Source organism: Trachemys scripta, chromosome 19 (genome assembly GCF_013100865.1).
Source record: "Trachemys scripta elegans isolate TJP31775 chromosome 19, CAS_Tse_1.0, whole genome shotgun sequence".
NCBI lineage: Eukaryota > Metazoa > Chordata > Testudines > Emydidae > Trachemys > Trachemys scripta.
In genome coordinates this window covers 10,668,024-10,690,073 of record NC_048316.1, presented here as the reverse complement: position 1 = coordinate 10,690,073, position 22,050 = coordinate 10,668,024, and the positions used below count along the sequence as shown (strand labels likewise).

Here is a 22,050-nt window from a genome sequence, read left to right as displayed (position 1 = left end):
TGGTATTTCTACCTTTCTCATTCAGTAGTTTATTTTGATTCCCTAATTTTAGCCAGGTACATTGCACAGGAAGACTTTGTCCATTTGATCTGTTGACAGAATTTCTGTAATTATGGTGCTGAACCTATACCTGAAGCTTCTTCACCTCTCAACTTGTAAATGTGCATTTTAACCTTCTGCTTTGGTCAAAGTAAACAAGCTGCCCAGCTATTCCCAGTAGCTTGGCATAGAAGATATTACCAGTGGCCTTGGCTGTATGCTCTCATAAGATCTACTCTTACCCTAGAGCTATCTCAAGTACTCCTGTGAAATGCCTGTCTACGTTTCTCTTTTTGTATTCCTGCATGAATGGATGCAAAGTAAACAAGTTGCTTGGAAGGCAGATGTATGCTTTTTATACTAAAGTTCCCAGAACTCACCCATTTTAAAGCACAGTGCTCTTGCTTTGTCCACAGACCCTCACAAATCCCTGGCTGCAAAATACTGAGTCATTTACATTTGAAAATGCGTGGAGAGGTTTTTGACTGAAATTCTAACCTGTGCTGCTTTGAATCTCTAGGTGAGATTTGTGGATTTAAAATTCATGGGCAAAATGTCCCCTTTGATGCTGTGGTAGTGGATAAATCCACTGGTGAGGGAATAATACGCTCAAAAGAGAAACTTGATTGTGAACTGCAGAAGGACTACACATTCACCATCCAGGCCTATGATTGTGGAAAGGGACCAGATGGAACTAATGCAAAAAAATCCCACAAGTAAGTAAATCTGTGGGTGGCTGAGGGGAAGTTCAGTTTAAGTAGTCTTCTGATTGATGTGGCCTATAGTCTGTATATTTGAAATGAACGTAAATCAGGTGATTCTGAAGGCTTTAAAAATTATATTAACGCAAGTGGGTCAAAGCAAAAACGAGAACTGCTTTGAAGTTGTTACACCTAAATTCTAGGGTGTGGTGACTTATTGGTCCTTTGACATATTGACACCTCCGGAAGTTCCACAGGAAACTAATGTGCTAAATTAGGCAGCAGAAATACTGAGGGAAGCAGTTAAAATCCCATGAGGTCAAGGACCTCAGAAGGAAACTGAGCTGAAAGTAGTCCAAAGAAAATCTCTCCAATAGGTGTTAGTGTTGTGGAGGGGTAAAGGAACACATGTTTCTATAATTTCCAAGCAGCCTGAATAGAAAATCAAATTGCTGGTTTAAGATTCCTCTCATTCTAGATTAAAATGACAGTAACAAAGCAATCTACTCTTTATGTAGAGGGAAAGGAAATAACCACATAGTAACATCTGCTTCGAAAAACCACTCAAAAATAATACAGCACTTTGGAAGAAACATCTGTACAGCATGTGGCAGACTACCGGTAGTGCTCAGGAAAGAAGGGCATATAAACAAGATGAGGATTGGGTCAGGAGTAGGCATCATTACTTTCCTAGGGAAAGTAATCCCAGCTGGGATACAAGCATGGGAAGCCTTTTTGTACGGAAAGATGCTGTAGGAAAAGTGGTATTTAGGTAAACAAAGTATTTGATAATACAATCAACTATTGAAGAAATACTCAAAAGGGAAAGATTACAAACCACTTCAGAGACTGGGTGGAATTCTATCCTCTGTACAGCGTGGCTTCATGTGACTCGCTCTGCACAGCAGCTGTTCACTTTGTAGTAGAACATGCAATTTCCAGCCACTTTTCCCCATTGCTCCAGGAGATGGACCAAACACAAAATGTAAATGCCAATTCCCACCAAAAGGAACATTGGCTACACACAAAAGGAAAGACAAGCAGAGTCAACAGTTTAGAGCAGGGGTCGGCAACCTTTTGGAAATGGTGTGCCGAGTCTTCATTTATTCACTCTGATGTAAGGTTTTGTGTGCCAGTAATACATTTTAACGTTTTTAGAAGGTTTCTTTCTATAAGTTTATAATATAGAACTAAACTATTGTTGCATGTAAAGTAAATAAGGTTTTTAAAACGTTTAAGAAACTTAATTTAAAATTAAATTAAAATGCAGAGCCCCCCGAACCGGTGGCTAGGACCCGGGTAGTGTGAGTGCCACTGAAAATCAGCCCGTGTGCCGCCTTTGGCACGTGTTCCATAGGTTGCCTACCCCTGGTTTAGAGCAAGCCCAGTGCATGGGTAAGAAAGCAACAGCACTGGGATACTTGCTTCCTAGAGCATCAATTAATCACTGCTTAACCCCACCCCCGTGTCAAAAACCGCACTTCCACTTTGTGGGTGACTAGGATCTTAGTCATCAGCTCTGTATTGCTCATTCTCTTCATGTTGAATTATGTTTCTCTAATACAAATTATTGAGAATGTACTATCCTGAATCTCCTTAACTGATGTGTGACAATGAAGTTACATTTTCATCAGCAGGAAGAAACTATCTTGCATTAAAGAAAATGTAAATGTCTAGTGGGTCTCTTTGCACTGCATTTGTTGGCCATATTGGCTAAAATAAGCCCCCTTTAAAAAACAAAAAATAAACAAACAAAAACCAACCTCTTAGGTAAGCGTTAGAAATATTTACTTCTGGAGGAGGGATGCATTAATAAAATGTTTCCCCGTAGTATTTTTACATTCTTGACACTTGTTCCATCATTCACACTTTGCTCTTTGTTGTTTTCTTCATTGACATATTTTTCCATTCTGTATTTACACATATACTATGACAAGTGCAAGAGGAAAGGCACTGTGGTCCCAGTCTTTCTGGGATTACTTGGCTCATGATAAACTATTTTATGTGGGTTTTCTGCTACTTTTATATTCTTTGACCTTTCACTTCCACCTCCAAAAAATGAGTTAATTGTGTTTTAGCTGACTTACACAACTTGGTGTATTCTTATTGAAACAAAACTAGTCTAATGTTCTTGATTGAGCCTTTAGTCTGAAGCCTGACTTCTAATTGTCATTGTATATTTGTTTTCCATATCAAATTGTTAATTAAAACATAAAAATTAAGTGTAGTATAAGCTTGATATCTGGTGGTGCATGATAGAAAAGGATAGTACTGTGTTTGAAGCACAAAATTAATAATCAGATATTAAGGTTTTATTCCCAGTTTGCCACAGATTTTAGTTTTTTTTTAACCTTTCTTTGCCTTCGTTTTCCTCTGTAAAATGGCAATAACTTACTTATTGCACAAGGGTGTTGAGGACTTATTACTCCTGGGGGAATTCTGCACCACTGCGCATGTGCAGAATGTATGTCCCCCACAGATGTCTTTGCTTCCCCGCAGAAAAATGACTTTCTGATGGGGAAGCAAAAGGAAGCCATAAGAGCGGTCATGCGACCCTCCCCAGCAGTATGTTTCAGGTGCCCAGGGCAGCCGACAGAGAGGTAGGTCACTGTGGGGAAGGGGGCAGGACTGGGAAAGACCCAGCTGGTGGCTCCTACCCTGCACCGGGCTCAACTGCTAGTCCTGGCTAGGTGGGGGAGGATGGGACTTCCTCTGCCCCTGCACGGCATCCAAGGCTGTGTCAGACCTACCCCCAGATTTCTCCCCCGGCTGTAGGAAGCTCTGCAGTCCTCCCCGTCCCCATTTCCTGCACCCATTGCTCCTCAGCTGCAGGGGGAGGGATCACTGTACAGGGAGCTGCTCCCCCATCAGCTGTGCATCCAGACCCCCTCATACCCAGCCCCTCCCAATGAGCCCCACTCCCCCTGTTTCTGGACCACCTCGACAAGCCACCCACACTCCGATCCCCAGAATACTGAGCTCCAACCAGCTGCGTCAGGATCCCCACCACACTGAGCCCCACTCCCCCAGCATTTGGACCCCATCACTGAGCCCCACCCCCACACCGACACCCCGCCTGCTGAGCCCCAACTACTTTCATGTGGACCCCCCTGCAGAGTCCAATTGCACCCAGATTGCCCCAAACAGAACCCTCTCAACCCACACCAGGATTCCCCCCCACACACTAAGCCCATCCACACTTGGATCCTGCTTTGCTGAGCCTGCCTGCCTACACCTGATGCACCTGGCACAGATGGGCGGGGCCCTGGGGTATTTCTGGGGCAGGCCCAGTCCTTGCGCTGTGTCAGGGTTGGGTTGAGCCTCACCACTGAGTCCGTGTCCCAGGGGGAAGCTGCACAGTGATCTCTCACCTCTGTGCAGCCAGTGTCCTGTGCTCCCCAATGCTATGCTAGAGCCTCCACATTTATTTGACAAATAAAATTTGCAGAATTTTGGAGAATTTTAAAATATTGTGCTCAGAGTTGTTGGTTTTTTGGTGCAGAATTTTAATTTTTTTTATGCAGAATGCCCTCAGGAGTAACTTATTTGTGTGTAAAGAACTTTGAGATCCTCTGACGGAAGGTGCTATGGAAGTACAAAATATTATTTATTAATCTTCTGGGAAAGGAAAAATGTATCCTGCCTTAGTAGAGGGGTGGACTTGAGCTAATGAGTCTCTTCCACCACTGGCTACTATTCTTTTCTGAGCCTAAATTTTGGTGGGGAGCTTAATCTGTAAAATGTGGTTCTACTCCTATGTTAGTTGAATGGCAGCTCTGTAACATTCCTATTTCACCCAGTGTTAAAAGCTGACCATTCTGTTTCCTCTCCAGAGCAACAGTACGTATTCAGGTGAATGATGTTAATGAGTATGCTCCAGTGTTTAAAGAGAAGTCCTACAAAGCAACAGTTATTGAGGGGAAGAGATATGACAACATCCTGAAAGTAGAAGCTGTGGATGCAGATTGTTCTCCCCAGTTCAGCCAGATATGCACCTATGAAATTGTAACTCCAGATGTTCCCTTTGCTGTTGACAAAGATGGTAAGAACCAAGGAGGGGGGCGAAATTGTTCTAATTTGGTACTTTAGAATAATGTTTCAAATGTGGTCAATGTCAAAATAAAATTAGTGCTCCCCCCCGAACATCTTAGAACCCAGGGCCCAAAGAGAGAGCAGTTTCTAAGGCATTTGCTGTTTTGGTCAGGAAGGACAGTCTTTTTCAAACTTCTGTAGCTTTTAAAAATATCATGTTTAATTGTGGGCTCTATTGAAGAAGCTGGTTCCAAGTTCAGGTCTTACGGGATCTTAACCATGAAGTACAGAGCCTATGGTCTCCTGCTGTTTTGTCTTTTAAAAATAGCAATGTAGATATACCACGTTCTAAACCAGCTGTTAAGATGTTTTTCTTTCTATAACTGTTCTTCTGTATTTAGGATTGGTTTTAAATTTATAAAGCTTGAACAGCAAACACCACGTAAAACCTTATTTAAGACACTGAGAGAGGGCTTGAGAGGTTACACTATGGAGTGGAGGATGCTGGGGTCAATGAAAAGTACTAATTTAACTTGCTCCCTGAACTGTGTAGACCACACAAAGTTACAATCCTCGCTCCTTATCTGCAGACAGTTAAATCTTTGGTTTTATTAAAAGATTTACACTAACATAATGAGCTGTAAAAAGACAGTGCTAAGACTGCATCTGCTGCTGTATTTATTTGTGTTAATCTTCTGGGTTTAATCTTAAAGAATTGGGTTTGCTGTTTAGGGTATTATACCCACATAAATTGAGGGAGGGGTTAATTAAAGCTTAATTACATATGACTATTCCAAGTCTTAGCACTTGGGGGGGGGGGGGAGTATACTTAATGAAGCTGAGTCTAAAAGATGAACATATATTCACTGTTAATTGGCTCTCCCTATTGCCAGGTTATATAAAAAACACAGAAAAGTTAAACTATGGCAAGGAGCGCCAATATAAGCTGACTGTGACAGCATATGACTGTGGCAAGAAAAGAGCTGCTGAGGATGTATTGGTGAAGATTAGCATTAAGCCTACATGCAAGTCTGGCTGGCAAGGTTAGTTCAATCCCCTCCTTTCACCAGCTGCTATTACTTTACTGCAGTTAAACACTGGTAAACACCAGAGATCTCTAATCTTATTTCTTTGTGTGACTATACAGGCTGGAGCAAAAGAATAGAATATGAGCCTGGGACTGGTTCTCTGGCTCTATTCCCCAATATACATTTGGAGACCTGTGATGAACCCATAACTTCAATTCAAGCAACAGTGGAACTAGAGACTAATCATATTGGGAAAGGTTGTGACAGAGATACTTACTCTGAGAAATCTCTTCACAGACTCTGTGGTAAGAATGCATTGATTGGTTTGAAATTGAGTAAAAGTCTTCCTTTGAATATAATCTTTTCACAAGTCAGAATAAGGAATATCAAACGAATGGGCACACTTAATAACATGTCAGTACAAAAGTTGCCCCAAAATCTTGTCTAGCAGACCTTATACTTGGTGAGCCTGACAATTATTTGAAAACATCAAGTTCAGTCTCATCAGAGGAAGAAGAATCATTGCGTTGTCCCCTTCCAACCTTCCTGTTCTCTTATTTTGGGCAGTAATTTCTCATTGGTGATAAATGCTCCAGAATTAAATGGCTGAGTGTGTGTGGATTGGCATCGTTATTGAAAACTGCCTATTTTTCAAGATGCAGGATGAATGTGGGTGTCTTTTCAGAGGCCATGATGAAGAGATGGATTATAAAGTGGAGAAAATGTGGCCTGGAATGAAGGACTTCATTTAAACCAGCTAAATCTATGTTTTGTTGCATAGGGGCTAGAGGACCCTTTTGCATTCACCTATGCTATGATTAGTAGGATTAAAATTCATGAGCCCCTCTGATGCAAAATGAAAGGATGGAAATTATGGGCCAGTCTGTCAGTGATGCTCAGCACCTTTAGTTCTAGTTGGAGTCACCCAAGAGCTGTGGGTGGCTCAGCACCTCTAGAAGTCTGGCCATATGCTTATAATGGCCTGTGTTGCCAAACCGTCTTTTTATTGGGTGTGAGAAGGAAATTGCACTTCTCTTCCCAAAGTGTTAACTGAGGCTATGTCTACTTTAGTTTTGTTGACAAAAGCTATGCCGCTTTAATTAAACCGCTGTTGCATGTCCGCGCTATGCTCCTTGTCGCCAGAGTGCAGCCATACTAGCAGCTCTTGCATTGACACAGAGAGCAGTGCACTGTGGGTAGCTATCCCACTGTGCAACTGGCTGCAGGGTGCTTTGGGAAGGGTTTGCAATGCCTCATGGGGCAGGTATAGCATCACATGATGCAGATTTCTCAATCCCATCTTCCATGGGCATCCAACTAGATTGCCAGCCACTTTTAAACGGAAGTGTGGGGGGAGAGTATGTGTCGGGGAGAGACAGAAACTAGCATGTGTTAGGGGAGTGTTTATATGAGAGATACTGTGTGTGTTGGGGGAGAGTGAGTGTGTCAGCATGCTGTCTCTTTAAGTTCAGACAGTGGCTGGAAGCAATCAGTCCTGAGGCAGGGAGAGGGGGAGCTCCCCCATCCCCATTAATCACCACCTCCCTCCCCGGCTCTGCACAGCAGTTGTCCTCGCTCCCTCCCCCTTCCAGCAGCAGCCTGTCTGCAGCTGTGTTCCTGTTTCCCCCAGGGAAAGCAGGATTTTGGGTTAATGATTTGCTGTTTGCTGCCACATGCTCAGCTGTCAGAACTTCCCAGAGATTTGAAAAGGGAGGGGCGCATGCCTGTGTAGCTGTATGCAGTGCAGTAGAGTTCGAAACAGTGAGCAGAGCGGTCATGGTGGGCATTGTGGGATAGTGAGGGAGGCCAGTTATGGTGACATAATGAATGGCAGTGTCTACACCAATGCTTTGTCGCTTTAACTTTGCTGCAAAAAGCTCTATGTCCCTTGTCAAGGTGGTTTTATTTTGTAAGTAGCATTCTAGTATGTACATCTGTTTTGTGGGCAAAAGATGCCTTTTGCTGACAAAACTGTGTAGTGTAGACAAGGCTTAAACTTATTCTCTATCCCTTATCATCTCTCTTCTTAGACTATTTTCTTTATAATGGTGTAAGATTTACATGAGCAATTCTGCTTACTCAAGGGCTGAACTTGACTCGTATGTAGGTTTTAGCTGGATACCTGTGTGCAGCGGTCTTATTATCTGCTGAAACTTTAACCAATAACATCCATATTTGTGAACTTTACTTAATACTGTGGCAGTCCTGAGCTGCTGGCACTATTAGTCAATGCCGAAGTCTGGTGTGCTTCACTATGACATCAGTTACCCTGGATTTGGAGTGCTGAGTAAACGCCCAGCTTCTTTTAGGAAGTGGATATTTTACATGATTAAACAGCAATTCCTGTGACTGATTTGGGCTCTAAAGGGAATCTCATCCAGCCCTCTTTAACCAGAAGAAATAAAGCTCTCAAGACTGGTAGAGAGTTATAACAGGAGAAAAGTGGTGTCATCCTCATGACTCAGGAATTCAGGAAGTAAAATGCCATTAATGTGTGATATTATGACTGCTGGGGTAAACAGCAACAAGGAGGCTCTAGGTAGGCAAAGCCTAGAGAGCAAACATTGTTTGCTAAATTGGATGTCTACCAAGAGGTTAAATGGCTGGAACAAGTAATTCAGAGCTGTTAGGTCTGACAATGTTTAACTACATTGCAATTAAATTTAAAATTGCTTGGTGCATGACACTAATACAGGATCCTTACAGCTAATGCGGAAAGGTTAGCAATCAAACCAAACAAACAAAAACCAATTTGGTTTGACACCAATTCTTCGTTTCCTTCTGGGTGTTTTTAGTAATATACTTTTATTATAGGTGTTTCCTCTGGCACAGCTGAGCTGCTTCCCCCTCCAAGTAGCACTGCTAACTGGACAGTAGGACTTCCTACCGATAATGGCCATGACAGTGACCAAGTCTTTGAATTTAATGGCACTCAAGCTGTGAAGATTCCAGATGGCATTGTCACAGTCAATCTAAAAGAGCCCTTTATGATTTCGGTGTGGATGAGGCATGGGCCTGGTACCAAGGAGAAGGAGACAATACTCTGCAATTCAGACAAGACAGGTTTGTAAATACTTCAGTTATAAACAGTCTGTCTTTGGTTTTGGTGATGTATTTATTGCAGGTCACTCGAGGCTCTGAAGCTCTCTTTTAGATTAGATTCACTTTGGAAGCAACAAGCTACACTGAAAAACTCACTTTTATTCTGGAGTAATGCCCAGGTAGGGAGTTATATTGGCATAGAACTAGAACAGTGTAATTATGCAGCTATAGTTCTGCTGATCAATTTTCCTGTGTAGACAAGCCCTTAGAATTTTTAGTTTCAGTTAGATAAAGGGAACTTGATATCCAGTTTCCTTTATACTGTAGAGATTTTAGCCATTGTGATATACCAATTGATCTGGCAGTATAATCTGTTTAGATTGTGTTATTTGAGAGACCCTCATTCTTGATACCTCATGATAATCATGAGGTTATATGCTGTAGATTTAGCAATATGGATCCTCACTCTTTTTTTGTTTTGTTTTTTATAAGAGGATTGAATGTGGAATATTTGCTTCTAGGGGAAAATAGCTCTCTCCCTCTCCCTTCACCCCTTCCATGATGAAGCTGCTTTTATCCTTTGAATAGTTTCTGTGAATGCTTCAAACACCATCATTTTGAAGATGGTATTTGTGATGCGTTCTGTCACCTGACATGCTGAATTTACCTCTGAGCCCGTTTTCCTTGCCAGCTTGGGACTCCAGAACCCTGCCTTGCTGAACCAGACATGCTAGCTTGCTGCAACACAGACCCAAGTCTCGTCCATGCCCCGCAAACTGCAGACTTTAACCAAAAACTGCTCAGCAGGACACTCATCTCCAGCACCCAGGCACTCAGTTCCCAATGGGATCAAAACCCCAAATAAATTCGTTTTACTCTGTATAAAGCTTATATAGGGTAAACTCATAAATTGTCCGCCCTCCATAACACTAATAGAGAGAGAGAGTCACAGCTACTTGCTCCCCCAGGTATTAATAATTTACTCTGGGTTTATCAATAAACAAAAGTGATTTTATTAAGTATAAAAAAGTAGGATTTAAGTGGTTCCAAGTAATAACAGACAGAACAAAGTAAGTTACCAAGCAAAATAAAACAAAACACACAAGTCTAAGCCTAATACATTAAGAAACTGATTACAGGTAAATCTCACCTTCAGAGATGTTCCAATAGGTTTCTTTCTCAGACTAGATTCCTTCCTAGTCTGGGCCCAATCCTTTCCCCTGGTACAGTCCTTGTTAGTTTCAGCAGGCATCTTAGGTGAAAAGCAGGGGCTTTCGCATGAGTGGGACCCCCTTTGTTCTGTTCCACTCCCTTTTATATCTTTGGCACAAGGTGGGAATCTTTTGTCTCTCTGGGTTCACACCCCTCCTTCTAAATGGAAAGTACCAGGTTTAAGATGGATTCCAGTATCAGGTGACATGTTTAAATGTCCTGTGAGACCCCCTCCATTCTTCCAGGGCTGGTCCGCACATATACAGGAAGGCTTGCAGGTAAATAAACCATTTATAGCCAATTATCCTAGTCAATAGGAGCCATCAAGATTCTAAACCACCATTAATGGCCTACACTTTGCATAATTACAGTAGACGTCAGAGTTATGCTTCATATTCCTAGTTTCAGATACAAGAATGATACATGCCTACAAATAAGAGGAATATACTCAGTAGGTTATGCACTTTGTAATATACCTTACAAGAGACCTTTTGCATGAAGCTTATTCCAGTTACATCATATTTACACTCCATAAACATATTTTTATAAAGCATATGGAGTGCAATGTCACTGTATTGATACAAAGGAATATCTGATAACTCTTCATAATTGCTGGCTGATAGAGTACAAGATTCTTGCCTTTGTTCGCTAGAGCAGGGGATTTGTTTAGTGATTTTTAGAAGAAGGCATTCTGGGTAACAAGCTTTCTGGTCTCTCAAAGGAAGCCAAGCCAAAAACACAAGCAAAACAAAATAGGCCCCCTATCATTAACAGAATTGAATTTGATCAAAAGAGAGAGAACTGTATCAGCAATAGGTTGAAAAATATTTCTTTGATCAGATGTAAAGTGTCTACCTAGTAGCAAATATCACTCATTGAAACTTTTGTGTGTGTGTTTGCTTGAGAGTATCAGGTAGGATCAACAAAGATCCCTCCCACCCCCTTAATTAAAAACTAAAGTTATTGGAATCCTTGAAGTAATCTGAATGGAGAAAAATGAACTTAGTTTAGAATTGTGCTCTATTTTAGCAGGGGGAGGGGCATACAGAGGTGATATGCAGCATATCTCCAAAACAGGCGGCTTTTTCTGGGCAGTTATGCCGTAGCATAATCCAGTATTGTTTGAAGTTGATAATTTTTGAAATTATCAATCCCTTCATCTTCATTTCAGCAGCACATTATACAATTTCTTTTTTTTAAAAACTAGGTCTCTTATGGGGATGATCTGTGGTGTTTAATTATATTATGTATAGAAATGTATTACATTTGTGTTGTTGGGATGGGAAACTACAAGGGTTTGGGCCTTTTCCTTTCCCTCCCTCCTTGGCTGATTTATGCATGATATGGGTAACCCGAATTAAAATTACTTCATCCTCACTGTCACTTCCTTGTTTCTCTAAACATCTTCCTCTTGTATTTAGTTTAGATTAGCAGTTCTCAAACTGTGGGTCAGGACCCCAAAGTGGGTCGCAACCCCATTTTAATGGGGTCGCTAGGGCTGGTGTTAGACTTGCTGGGGCCTGGGGCTGAAGCCAAAGTCAAAGCCCGACGGCTTCAGTGCTCAGACTTCAGCTTCAGCCATGGGCAGCAGGGTTACAGCCCCCTCCTCCTCCTCTTCTCTCCCTCCCACCCCCCTGCCGAGGGCGGTGAGGCTTGGGTTTCAGTCCCCCTTCCGGGGGTAATGTAGTAATTTTTATGTCAGAAGGTGGTCACGGTGCAATGAAGTTTTGAGAAAACCCTGGTTTAGATTAATTCTTTAGGACATGGACCATGTGTGTTTTAATACCCTCATAAAGCATCTTACCTGCCTGTAATGCTATAGACATGCTAAATAGTATTAATTAGCAACAGAAGATTTTTCACTACCCACAATTTGAATTTTGTTCGATTTCTCCTATCTGTAGGCTTACCCCTGTGATATATTAGTCCTAGTCCTTAGTTGGGAAGGACATGTGTCTTATTAGCTATGGTGTTATCAGTATTACTGTTGGATTGTTTAGGAATGGATGACCTAAAACTGCTTCCGTGGACACTTCTTTTCCATTGAAACTATAGCATGCCTGATTTCTTTTAAATCTGTCTTGTGCTCTCATTACTTATTACTATCCTGAAGGACGGTATTAATAGCACATTTACATATCAGTCATGTAGTTTAGGGTTATGTGAATTCTTGACTATCATTTCCAGTTCTAGAGTTTGAGGGCACAGGGCAATGGGAAAGAGTAACATTAATGTAACCTTTTGTGCAGATATGAACCGGCACCACTACTCTCTTTATGTACACAATTGCCGACTTGTTTTCCTCTTCCGCCAAGATCCTTCAGAGGGAAAAACTTACAAACCTGCTGAATTCCACTGGAAATTGAACCAGGTTAGTATGAAAGGGAACTTGTTAAGAAATTTACAATTTAAGTATCCATAGGAGCCTAAAACAGCATGATAGTTTTAATAGTAAATTAAGTCTTTGTGGAAATCCAAAGGCCTCATTCCACAGTTTACTAAAATAAACTGAGCTGTGTTCTATAGTTCTAAAGTTTCAGGGCCATATTCTGCTATCCTTATTCATGTAGAGTCACATCTTGCTTCTTTAGTATCCCTACAGAAGTCAATGGGGATTAGTTATGGAATACTGAGTTGAACTGTATGAGTAAGGGGGGTAGAAACTGGCTTTAAGTGAGTAAATTAAGTGTTTAAAAGATAGGAATCAGATTTGGTAGAACTTGTCTCCATTGAACACAATAAAAAATGAATGACCATTCTACTTGCAAGTATTCCCATGTGTTTATACAATTAAGTATTTGTGAGCATATGACTTTTTTTTGTAGGTCAAATAATGTAATAAGATAACAGAAAAACTTTTTTTAATCCTTTTGCACACTGGAAGAAAAATTTTCCTGACACCATGTGCATTGCTGGCGTTAGATAAGCAAACTGGCTAATTGGTACAAGCAATTTGTGTAATATTGGTAGCACTCATGATCAGGAAGACTACCGTTAGAGAGTTAAAAAAAAAAATTATTGGACCAATAAATCTGAGCAAAATAAGTAAATTTTATGTGGCTAATAGCTCTCATATAGAGGTTCCTTTATCTGCTTCCAGCTAATGTTGGGGATCTGTTTGTTTGCTGCCAGTTATTTAAGCAGTAAGATCATCTGAATTTCTGATGCTGGAATGTAACCACCCAATTAGTAACATTCTAGCATTCTTCACATACTGGCACATGCTGCTGTGATTATAAAATGGCCTTGTGCATACTTATGGGGAGTTGGTAGCATTCCCATAATTGCAACCAGCTTCCATTATTAAAGATCTCAAATTTTGGCTTGGGAAATTTTTTTCCTGGAAATTGCCATATTTATATACTATTAGAATACTTCAGCAGAACTGAATGAAAATCTTGTCAAATAGTGTTTTAATATGGCAGTGTACTAAATGTACTCCAGTGACTGCTTTGGTGGAACTCTGTTTTTAAACATTACCTGTCGTTCTCTTCCCAGGTGTGTGACAAAGAATGGCATCATTATGTCCTCAATGTTGAATTTCCAACAGTGACACTCTATGTAGATGGAATTTCATATGATCCTTTCCCAGTGACTGAGGATTACCCACTACATCCTTCCAAGATAGAAACTCAGCTGGTAGTTGGAGCATGTTGGCAAGGTAACAATTTCTCATCTCCATGAATGGTTAGTTCTCTTCAGGGCAATGGAAGATTGCTTTTTACATCTCCTACAGATTTTTCCTCTGTCCCACTATCACATATATTTCTTTTTTAATGTAGTCACTTTTTCTGAATGCCGTTGTACTCATCACCCATAGGTGGATATGAAATACCAAACTACATCTAGAAATGCCAGGCAGGGTTCCACTTAAGTGATTTCTGTAATAATTATGGGAATATAGACAGTTTTATTTTTGGTAATACTAACAAAAGTACATTTTATTCTGAAGATTACTAGGCAGAACCTTCGCTTTCTAACCTAATTTGAAACAGACTTTAGAAAAACCAAGCTCTCATTTTTGGCCATGTTTCCATATGAGGATTTAATTAAGTAACAATAATGTTTTCTCTTGAGGATTTTGCCACTTGTGGTTATAAAAAGAAGAAAATAGCAGCAGTTTTATTATATGCAAACTAAGCTTAAATTGTGATTCTCTACAGGCTGCTTAATGCTGATTCACAGCCTATAATACTGGTGACGCTTACTCATCAAAAGCTGGAGAAAATGGGGCAGGTGTCATCTGAACATGAAGCGTTGGAAGTAGATTACCAAAGGACTGCAGTGGGCTGCTCAGTTCAGTTCATTTTGCTTACTGATCAAATTACTTACAAGTTGGAAAACTGCTGATCTAGCTAGAAAATCTTGACCTAATAGAACAATACTTTTTTAGTAGAACAAATATTGGATCATAGATATTTTACTATAGGTCTGCAAGCTTACACCAAACTGTTGCATCTGCATACAGTACATAGGACATTCATAGAGCATGCAATAAGGAGAGTCTTATGGTGCCTCTCCTGTCTCTGAGATTTGAGGCCTTGGAAAGATAAAATGACAGTCCAGGGGTCAGAATATGCATTATGTATTTTGAGGGGCCCATTACCTTTTTAATACTTGCTAATTTGCAAAATTAATTAACTTGCAACCAGTCTCCCAATCATTAGTGAGGTTCCAGTTCACTTCATTTATTGCTATATAGATGGCTTTCAGATTATCCCTTTTGTTTTGCTATAGTGCAGCAGCAAGTGGAGCGGTAACCAGCTTCCAGAGAGCTGAAGTGTGCCGGGGAAACCAGAAATATGCCAGCTAAATGTCAGGAATGCCCCAAGGCTTCGATATAGGCTCTTGTATCCTAACACAAGCCCAATCATTTTTACTTGTAAATATTTATGTTCCTTTGGCCTCCACATGGAGGTTCCCTATAGTGATGTGCATTAGCACCACTATATAATCCTTTCATTCCTTCCTGCTTCCATCCTGGCCATTGCCAGTAATGGACTTGAAATGGGGATGCTAAAACTTTGGGGTTGCAGACTTGTGGGTCTGTCAGGGAATTCTATTGAAAACCTTATTTTAAGAGGATTATAACTCAGTCAAAGAAGAATTTATGCCAAGAGTGAAACTAATGCTTAAGGTCTTGACCTGAGAGCAATATTGTTTGCTTTACCAAACTTTAAATACATTGATTTATATATAAAGAAGACTTTAATACTTTTTTTCCTCCTTAAAGTCATGCTTTCTAAATCCTCTTTAACATTTTTATTCTCCCACTCTTTTTTAAAAAGCTGCCATTTCAAAAATTGGCCAATTAATATATGCAGTATTATTAATTTGGTCTGAATTATTGGTCAGTAATGGCTCCTTTTGATCTGTCCATAATACTTTTTTCCTTAGGAGATCGGTTAACATAGACTTTAATCTCCCCATCATACCCGTGAAAATGGGAATATGAAGTATTCTAGCTGCTGGGTTTGGCAGTGATTTATATAAGAAAATCCAACTCTGTTCCAAGGCTAAAACTGATTAAATTCATACCAGTTGTGAAGAGCTGGTTGGGATATAAGCAGAATATGCTTGGTGAAAGGAGAGAGAGAGAGAGTGTGTGTGTGTGTGTGTGTGTGTGTGTGTGTGTGTGTGTGTGTGTGTGTGTGTGTGATAACAAAGGTTACTTACAAGTCCCTCATTACTTGGTCCCTTCCCCATTGTCCCTATTCTTTGTCTTGCTTTTCTACAGAATATACAGGAAATGAAAATGACAATGAAACTGTGCCTGAGACATCTGCAGGTTGCTGGAGTATTTTCCGCTACTTTTTTATTTCATTTTTAAGCCAAGACATTGCTTCATCTCACATATAGCATGAAATGCAGGCATTGCGTTTTGGCCCCTGATGCCCCCCACATAATCTGCTTCCGGGCTGTTTCTTCATTGTACTATTATTTCCAATGCTTCACCTCCTGATTTTATTTTTATTGCATATAAGTGCATATCCATGTACAAACTTGAAACCATTGTGATTGCAGTGAAGTGGTGTAATATGAGCCATTAATGCAAAGTATTAGCTATACTTTTTTCATCCGGTTTTATTCAGATATCATTGCATAGATCTTATATGTAACCCAAAGGACAATGTGTCTTGATAACACCTAGAATTCCTAGTGGGTACTCACTTGATCAGTAGTCTGTAAAAATGCCAGTTGGAGCCAACAGACATAAATACTAGCTTTTCTTCCCATTTGGCTGACATTGCAATGTTTTATTTTTCTACATAGTTTCAGCGGTTCTCTGGGTTTCATGTCTTGGTTTGAGATTTAATTTACTACATATTTCTAAGAGAATACATTTAGGTACTTACTGTTCTTGTAAGGTCTGGAACTGCTTTGAATGCTGTAGAAGTACATACATGAGAAGATTTCTGATAGCTTACTTTTATCTTGGCAAACAAAAGCATAACAAGATCCAAGGGCTGGAAGTTGGAGCTAGACAGATTCAGGCTGGATGTGCGGTGCAATGTTTTTTAAATGAGGGAAACTATTGGAACCACTTACTGAGGGCTGCAGTGGATTTTTCTATCACGTAGATATCTTTCTGAAACTGCACTCTACCTCAATCAATGATGAACTTGAAATAAGAGTTACTAAGTGAAATTCTGTGCTCTGTGTCAGGCAGACTGGATCATCATAACCAGCCCTTCTGGTTTAAAATGTATGCAGCACTTCAGGTTCTTGGTTTGGCATAAATTGTACTTTGTTGCACTTTCTCCTATCCTGATAGGCGTCTCCTCATTTTCTAGAGTTAATGACAAATAGGAGATATCATTTCAGCACTAGGATTAAAGTCTCAAAGAGCTCGTTAGCTCTATCTTTGGTCGTCTTTAAGTACACCACCTCGCTGTATAGGCAAAAGTAACATTTGTGATGGAAACACTAGCCTCCGCTTCACAGTTCAGGATGGCCATACATGTCTGTTTTGAGGGCCATATGCATGATGAACTGTTTAATTCTTTCATTGTGCTTGAACATGATCACAAGTTTAACACCCGGAATGGATATAAACTAACCTGCATGTCAATACATCATGGTAAAATAAAGCACAATTGATGATAAAAAGAAAAGGTCTAAGGTCTATAAAGTTTTTTCCTCCCTCTTTATAAAGGTGGCGAACTTCACATGGCTCAGTTTTTCCGAGGCAATCTGGCTGGATTAATGATCCGGTCTGGTAAACTGGAGAACAAGAAGGTGATAGACTGCCTCTATACCTGCAAGGAAGGATTAGATTTGCAAATTGCTGATGGCATTGGCAAAGGCATGAAGGTAAATTTGCATATGGATGAAGTGAAATGCATGTGCTGTGATTTACTAAGGGTTTGTCTATACTAGAAATGCTACAGCGGCACAGCTACAGCTCTGCAGCACCACTGCTGTAGTATAGAAGGGTTCTTCTGGTGGTGTAGTAATTCACCTCTCCCAAAGGTTTGGTCACCAAGTCAATGGAAGAATTCTTCTGTTGACCTAGCACTGTCTACACTGGGGCTTAGGTTCACTTAACAACATTGCTCTGGGCTGTGAATTTTTCATACCTCTGAGTGATGTATCTAGGTCAACCTAACTTTCTAGTGTCGATTAGCCTTAAGAAAGCAAGTACTTGACCTGGTAAAGATTTGCCAATATAGCTATATTGTAGATGCAGCTTATAAAAGCAAGAGTGTTTTTCCCCAGTATATCTTATGCCAGTTCTTCAAATGAAATACCGGCTAAAGCGTTTTTGTGCCAGTACAGCTGCCTTTCACTTGGACTGTTAGTGGTATAGAGATGCAGTTTTAAAAAAAAATCACACCCCTAGTGATATTACTAAACCAGCAAAAGTTTCTAGTGTAGGCTTGGCCTTCAGTGGCCTTTGAGAATGCAAACGGATGCATAAGCGCTTTACATTTATGGAGCCTAACAAAACAACTTAACATAATAGGTCTCATTTATGAGTAGGTATTTTATTTCAATAGCAAGGCCTGTGAGAACAAGGCTAAGTTTTCCTGACTTGTTAGCTATATCTCTTTCAGATGACTAGAGTGCCAAATTCCTGGAATTTTTCTTGGATAATGAAATACTGTAAATGTTTGACTTAAACTGAGTTGTAAAGCCAGTGAATAATGATTCGTTCTGCTTTGAATACAAATGCTAATTATCTCCATGCTTAATAGGTTAAGCAGCGCTGAGCTTTTTGGTTTAATTATTCCAGCACATTGGTACTTGGATCTCTTTTTTCATTTTTCTTCTGCTCTTTGGAATGGTTTCAGATTAATGTGAATCCCAGCCAGTCAACGTTGTCCTTGGAAGGGGATGATATTGACAGGTTTGACAAAGCCATGCAGCACATTTCCTACCTGAATTCCCGCCAGTTCCCAACACCTGGAATCCGGAGGCTCAAAATCACCAGCAATGTCAAGTATGTCGTACTGCAGAAAAATGCATCTATACATAAGGATATTGGGGGCTTGGATAAATAAACTAAAATAAAATTCTTTAGTGCAGTGCCATTGACGTGGTCACTAATGCAGACCTTTATTTTGAAGGCTCTGATCATGAGCCTTGAGTACTGAGGTGAAAGGGAATCTTCCCAGTGATTTCAGTGGGCTTTGAACCAGCCCTTAGAACAGTTACCAATATCAAATTTGTTCTGTTACATAAAAATCCTGATCTGTTTCTTGGAACTGTTGATTAGATATTAGTGGGTATTGTAATATTTTTGGGGGATCTGATCCAGGGATCAGTAAATGTTGTTGTAGATGTAAAGTAAAATATTTGATGCTGATTATGGCCAATGTGTTCAAATTTAAGTGCCTACATCTGCATCTAGGCACCTGAACAAGTAGTCTGACTTTTTTTTTTTTTTTTAAGAGGTGTTAGACACCTGCAATTCCTGCTTAAGTCAAATGAAGCTTCTGGAGTAATCTTTTGGCACAGAATCTTTTTGCTGTGAACAGCAGCCTTAAGTGCCTTGAGCTATTGCATATTTGTTAGCATTGCCGTCAGAACTTCTCCAGACTGGTTTCAGATGACATTGAAGACACTGATCAGAGAGAGGTGACCAAAGTCAGGCTGGAAAATGGTAACTTTATTTAAAAAAAAAAAAAAAAAAAAAAAAAGGCTATTTTGGGTGTATTCTGTCGTTCTTCAGGACTTTTCATGGGGACAAGAATGCATAATATCTCCGAGTATGCCGGTAATCTATAGGCCATTGATTCAGCTAGTGGCTATCTATAAGCATCTGTATGAGATGGTTTGTTAAAAGGAACTGCTATGCTGTTTGGACACTTAAACAGAGCTCTTGTCAGAGCTGGCATTGTTGCTTTACAGTAGTTCATGTGATGTTTCTCATTGGGTGTGCATTTTCATGGCTTCCTACCCAAGTTTTGGGTTTGAACGTACTCAGTATCCCAAAATAAAACTTGGAATGCTCCAGTTTAAAAGAACTTCACAAACAAAGTTTCTCCTGGTTTTGCATCAGAAGCATATGGAACTGTGAATTATGAACCATTATGTAGTTAGGCATCTAAATCCATCTATATTTTCATGAAACAAAAAAGCATCATTTGGCCACTTGAATGACCAGAATTCTCTGGGCCATGTTAGTAGGCATGTGACCCATCATTTCCAGTCCTATTTATATTTCTACTCTATTTATTTGAGGTCAGTTATTTCCTTCATGTCCGGTTTGATTTTATTTTTCCTAGTTGGCAATCTTGGTTGTGATCATTGTAAGTGTGCACTGTGAGGACTTATCCAGTATTGCAGCCTTACCTATTGGCATAATCTGTGGATGTCAGTCATAGCCCAGAAAATGGGACAAAATGTTCTCCATGAGCAAAAATTCATTTTAACATTGTTCCCTTTGAGGAGGTGGTAGTGGTGGTCTATATTTCCAACACAGTTGTTGGATGAATTATAGGACCCTTGGGTCTGAGACAGAGCTTATTTATGTAGGATTTAATTAACGATTGAAATGTTCAGCATATTTTAACTATTTAATTGCCACTGGGATGCATAACTGCCTCTCCTTTAAGCCTGTCTTGCACAGTTAAACAAACAGCCTGTGTATCTTTTGTAGGTGTTTCAATGAAGAAGCCTGCATTGCCATTCCCTTTGTGGATGGGTATATAATGGTCTTGCAGCCTGAGGAACCCAAGATCAGCTTGAGTGGCATCAATCATTTTGCCCGTTCTGCTTCAGAGTTTGAGAGTCCAGAGGGAGTTTCTCTCTTCCCTGAGCTTCGCATAATCAGCACCATCACTCGGGAGGTGGAACCAGAGGGAGATGGAGATGAGGATCCTACCGGTAACAAACTTGATTATTAACCCAGTTGTGGAATCTGTGCCCCTCCCCCAAGTTCTCTGCAGTGGGGGATGGCCCTCCCTGTGTGGATATCCCTACTGTAGCACAGAATGGAGGGGGTGGGTGTCAAATTTTTTATGATACTGTCTTTTTGATTTAGCAGGAAGAGAGTGGGTAGGCAGGGCTGGGTGAGGCAGTGGGCATGCTGTTTTTCCCCTGGGCCTGCAGAACTTCAATCAGAAGTGAGAACAGTCTTAGACTGTTTCTTCTCCAAGGGAGAGAATGCTTTTTGGGTGTGGTTTCTTAAATGGGAATTCAATCTCACACCTAGATCATTCTTCATGGCCAAATCATTGTACGTAGTCAGAAGGGAAGAATTATAGCTGCTTACGACACAGTACAGCTCCTTCCACTTTGCCTTTGGCCTTTCTGCTTCTTTCTTTGGCTTCCATGTCCTCCTTCAGTCCAAGAATCTTTGGTATCGGAGGAGATCATGCACAACTTGGATACATGTGAGGTCACAGTGCTAGGAGAGGAGCTAAATCAGGAGCAGGAAAGCCTGGAGGTTGACATGACACAGTTACAGCAGAAGGGCATTGAGATGAGCAGCTCCAACCTTGGCATGATCATCACAGGTAAGGGGTTGCCACCTTTGGCCTTTTGCTGGGAAGGGTTTGAGGCAAATGAGAACAGGAACTGTGTATTTGTGTGCTTACTAAGTGAAATATTTGTTAACTGAATGAAAACTTTCTCCTTCCCCCCACCCCAAAACCCCCAAACAGTTTATAGTTCTGACAAGTAACTGGGTTTTTTTTATCCTCCTAGGTGTTGATACTATGGCCAGCTATGAGGAGGTTTTGCACTTGATACGCTACAGAAACTGGCACACTGTCTCTCTGTTTGACCGAAAGTTCAAGTTGGTCTGTTCTGAGCTTAATGGTCGCTATGTCAGCAATGAATTTAAAGTGGAGGTATGTGAGCTAATCTCATCCCTTTGAAAGTTGTCAGAGCCTACATAGATGAAAGTTAATGCTTCAAGAAATTGATCAGTAACTGGTTTGGATCTCTGCCTTCTAAATATTATGTCATCAGAGCAGACTAGGGTGTGTTAGGCTGTTTTAATGAATTGTCAATCCAAAAGTTGCCTTAATTGATTCCAACTCTGAGTGATGCACAGACCAGATCATATGGAGTTGGGACCTATGTGTATCCTACTATATGGAATGCAGTTAAGGGGAGTGAGTGGGGAAGAGGCTGGTTGGGGAGGTGGGACACTAGAAAATGGACTATTGGGAACAGTGCTGCATTGACCCTAAGGAAATGGACTTGAGAAGTCTTTTTTCCTACTCTAATTACTGTGATTCTGTAAATGATTCTGTTTTTTCTTGCAATGGGGCTTACTACTGTCTTGCTTGCATGACACAGAGATTACCAGGAAGACTAATCCTGAGTGACAGGAGGAACTACTTGAAATAAAAATTATTATTGTCCTGCATATTTACACGGGAAGGAAGGGAATAATATAGCTAAAACCACACAGTATCTATATCAGAGGGGTAGCCGTGTTAGTCTGAATCTGTAAAAAGCAACAGAGGGTCCTGTGGCACCTTTGAGACTAACAGAAGTATTGGGAGCATAAGCTTTCGTGGGTAAGAACCTCACTTCTT

At 40.5% G+C, this 22,050-nt stretch overlaps 1 protein-coding gene across 8 annotated transcripts in view; it reads left to right on the top strand.

Moving 5' to 3' along the window:
- CLSTN1 (calsyntenin 1) overlaps window positions 1–22,050 on the top strand; it is a 62,034-nt gene that overhangs the window by 33,197 nt on the left and 6,787 nt on the right. For 4 of the 8 annotated variants that reach the window (XM_034753365.1, XM_034753372.1, XM_034753367.1 and 1 more), the window contains 13 exons: window positions 560–755; window positions 4,574–4,782; window positions 5,666–5,815; window positions 5,920–6,105; window positions 8,615–8,863; window positions 12,304–12,425; window positions 13,553–13,715; window positions 15,792–15,851; window positions 17,211–17,368; window positions 18,349–18,497; window positions 20,160–20,386; window positions 20,848–21,018; window positions 21,209–21,354. In XM_034753365.1, coding sequence (XP_034609256.1) covers window positions 560–755; window positions 4,574–4,782; window positions 5,666–5,815; window positions 5,920–6,105; window positions 8,615–8,863; window positions 12,304–12,425; window positions 13,553–13,715; window positions 15,792–15,851; window positions 17,211–17,368; window positions 18,349–18,497; window positions 20,160–20,386; window positions 20,848–21,018; window positions 21,209–21,354 — 2,186 coding nt within the window. The remainder of the gene's footprint in view (window positions 1–559; window positions 756–4,573; window positions 4,783–5,665; window positions 5,816–5,919; window positions 6,106–8,614; window positions 8,864–12,303; window positions 12,426–13,552; window positions 13,716–15,791; window positions 15,852–17,210; window positions 17,369–18,348; window positions 18,498–20,159; window positions 20,387–20,847; window positions 21,019–21,208; window positions 21,355–22,050) is intronic. The other 4 variants (XM_034753368.1, XM_034753366.1, XM_034753371.1 and 1 more) reach the window with 2 other exon arrangements.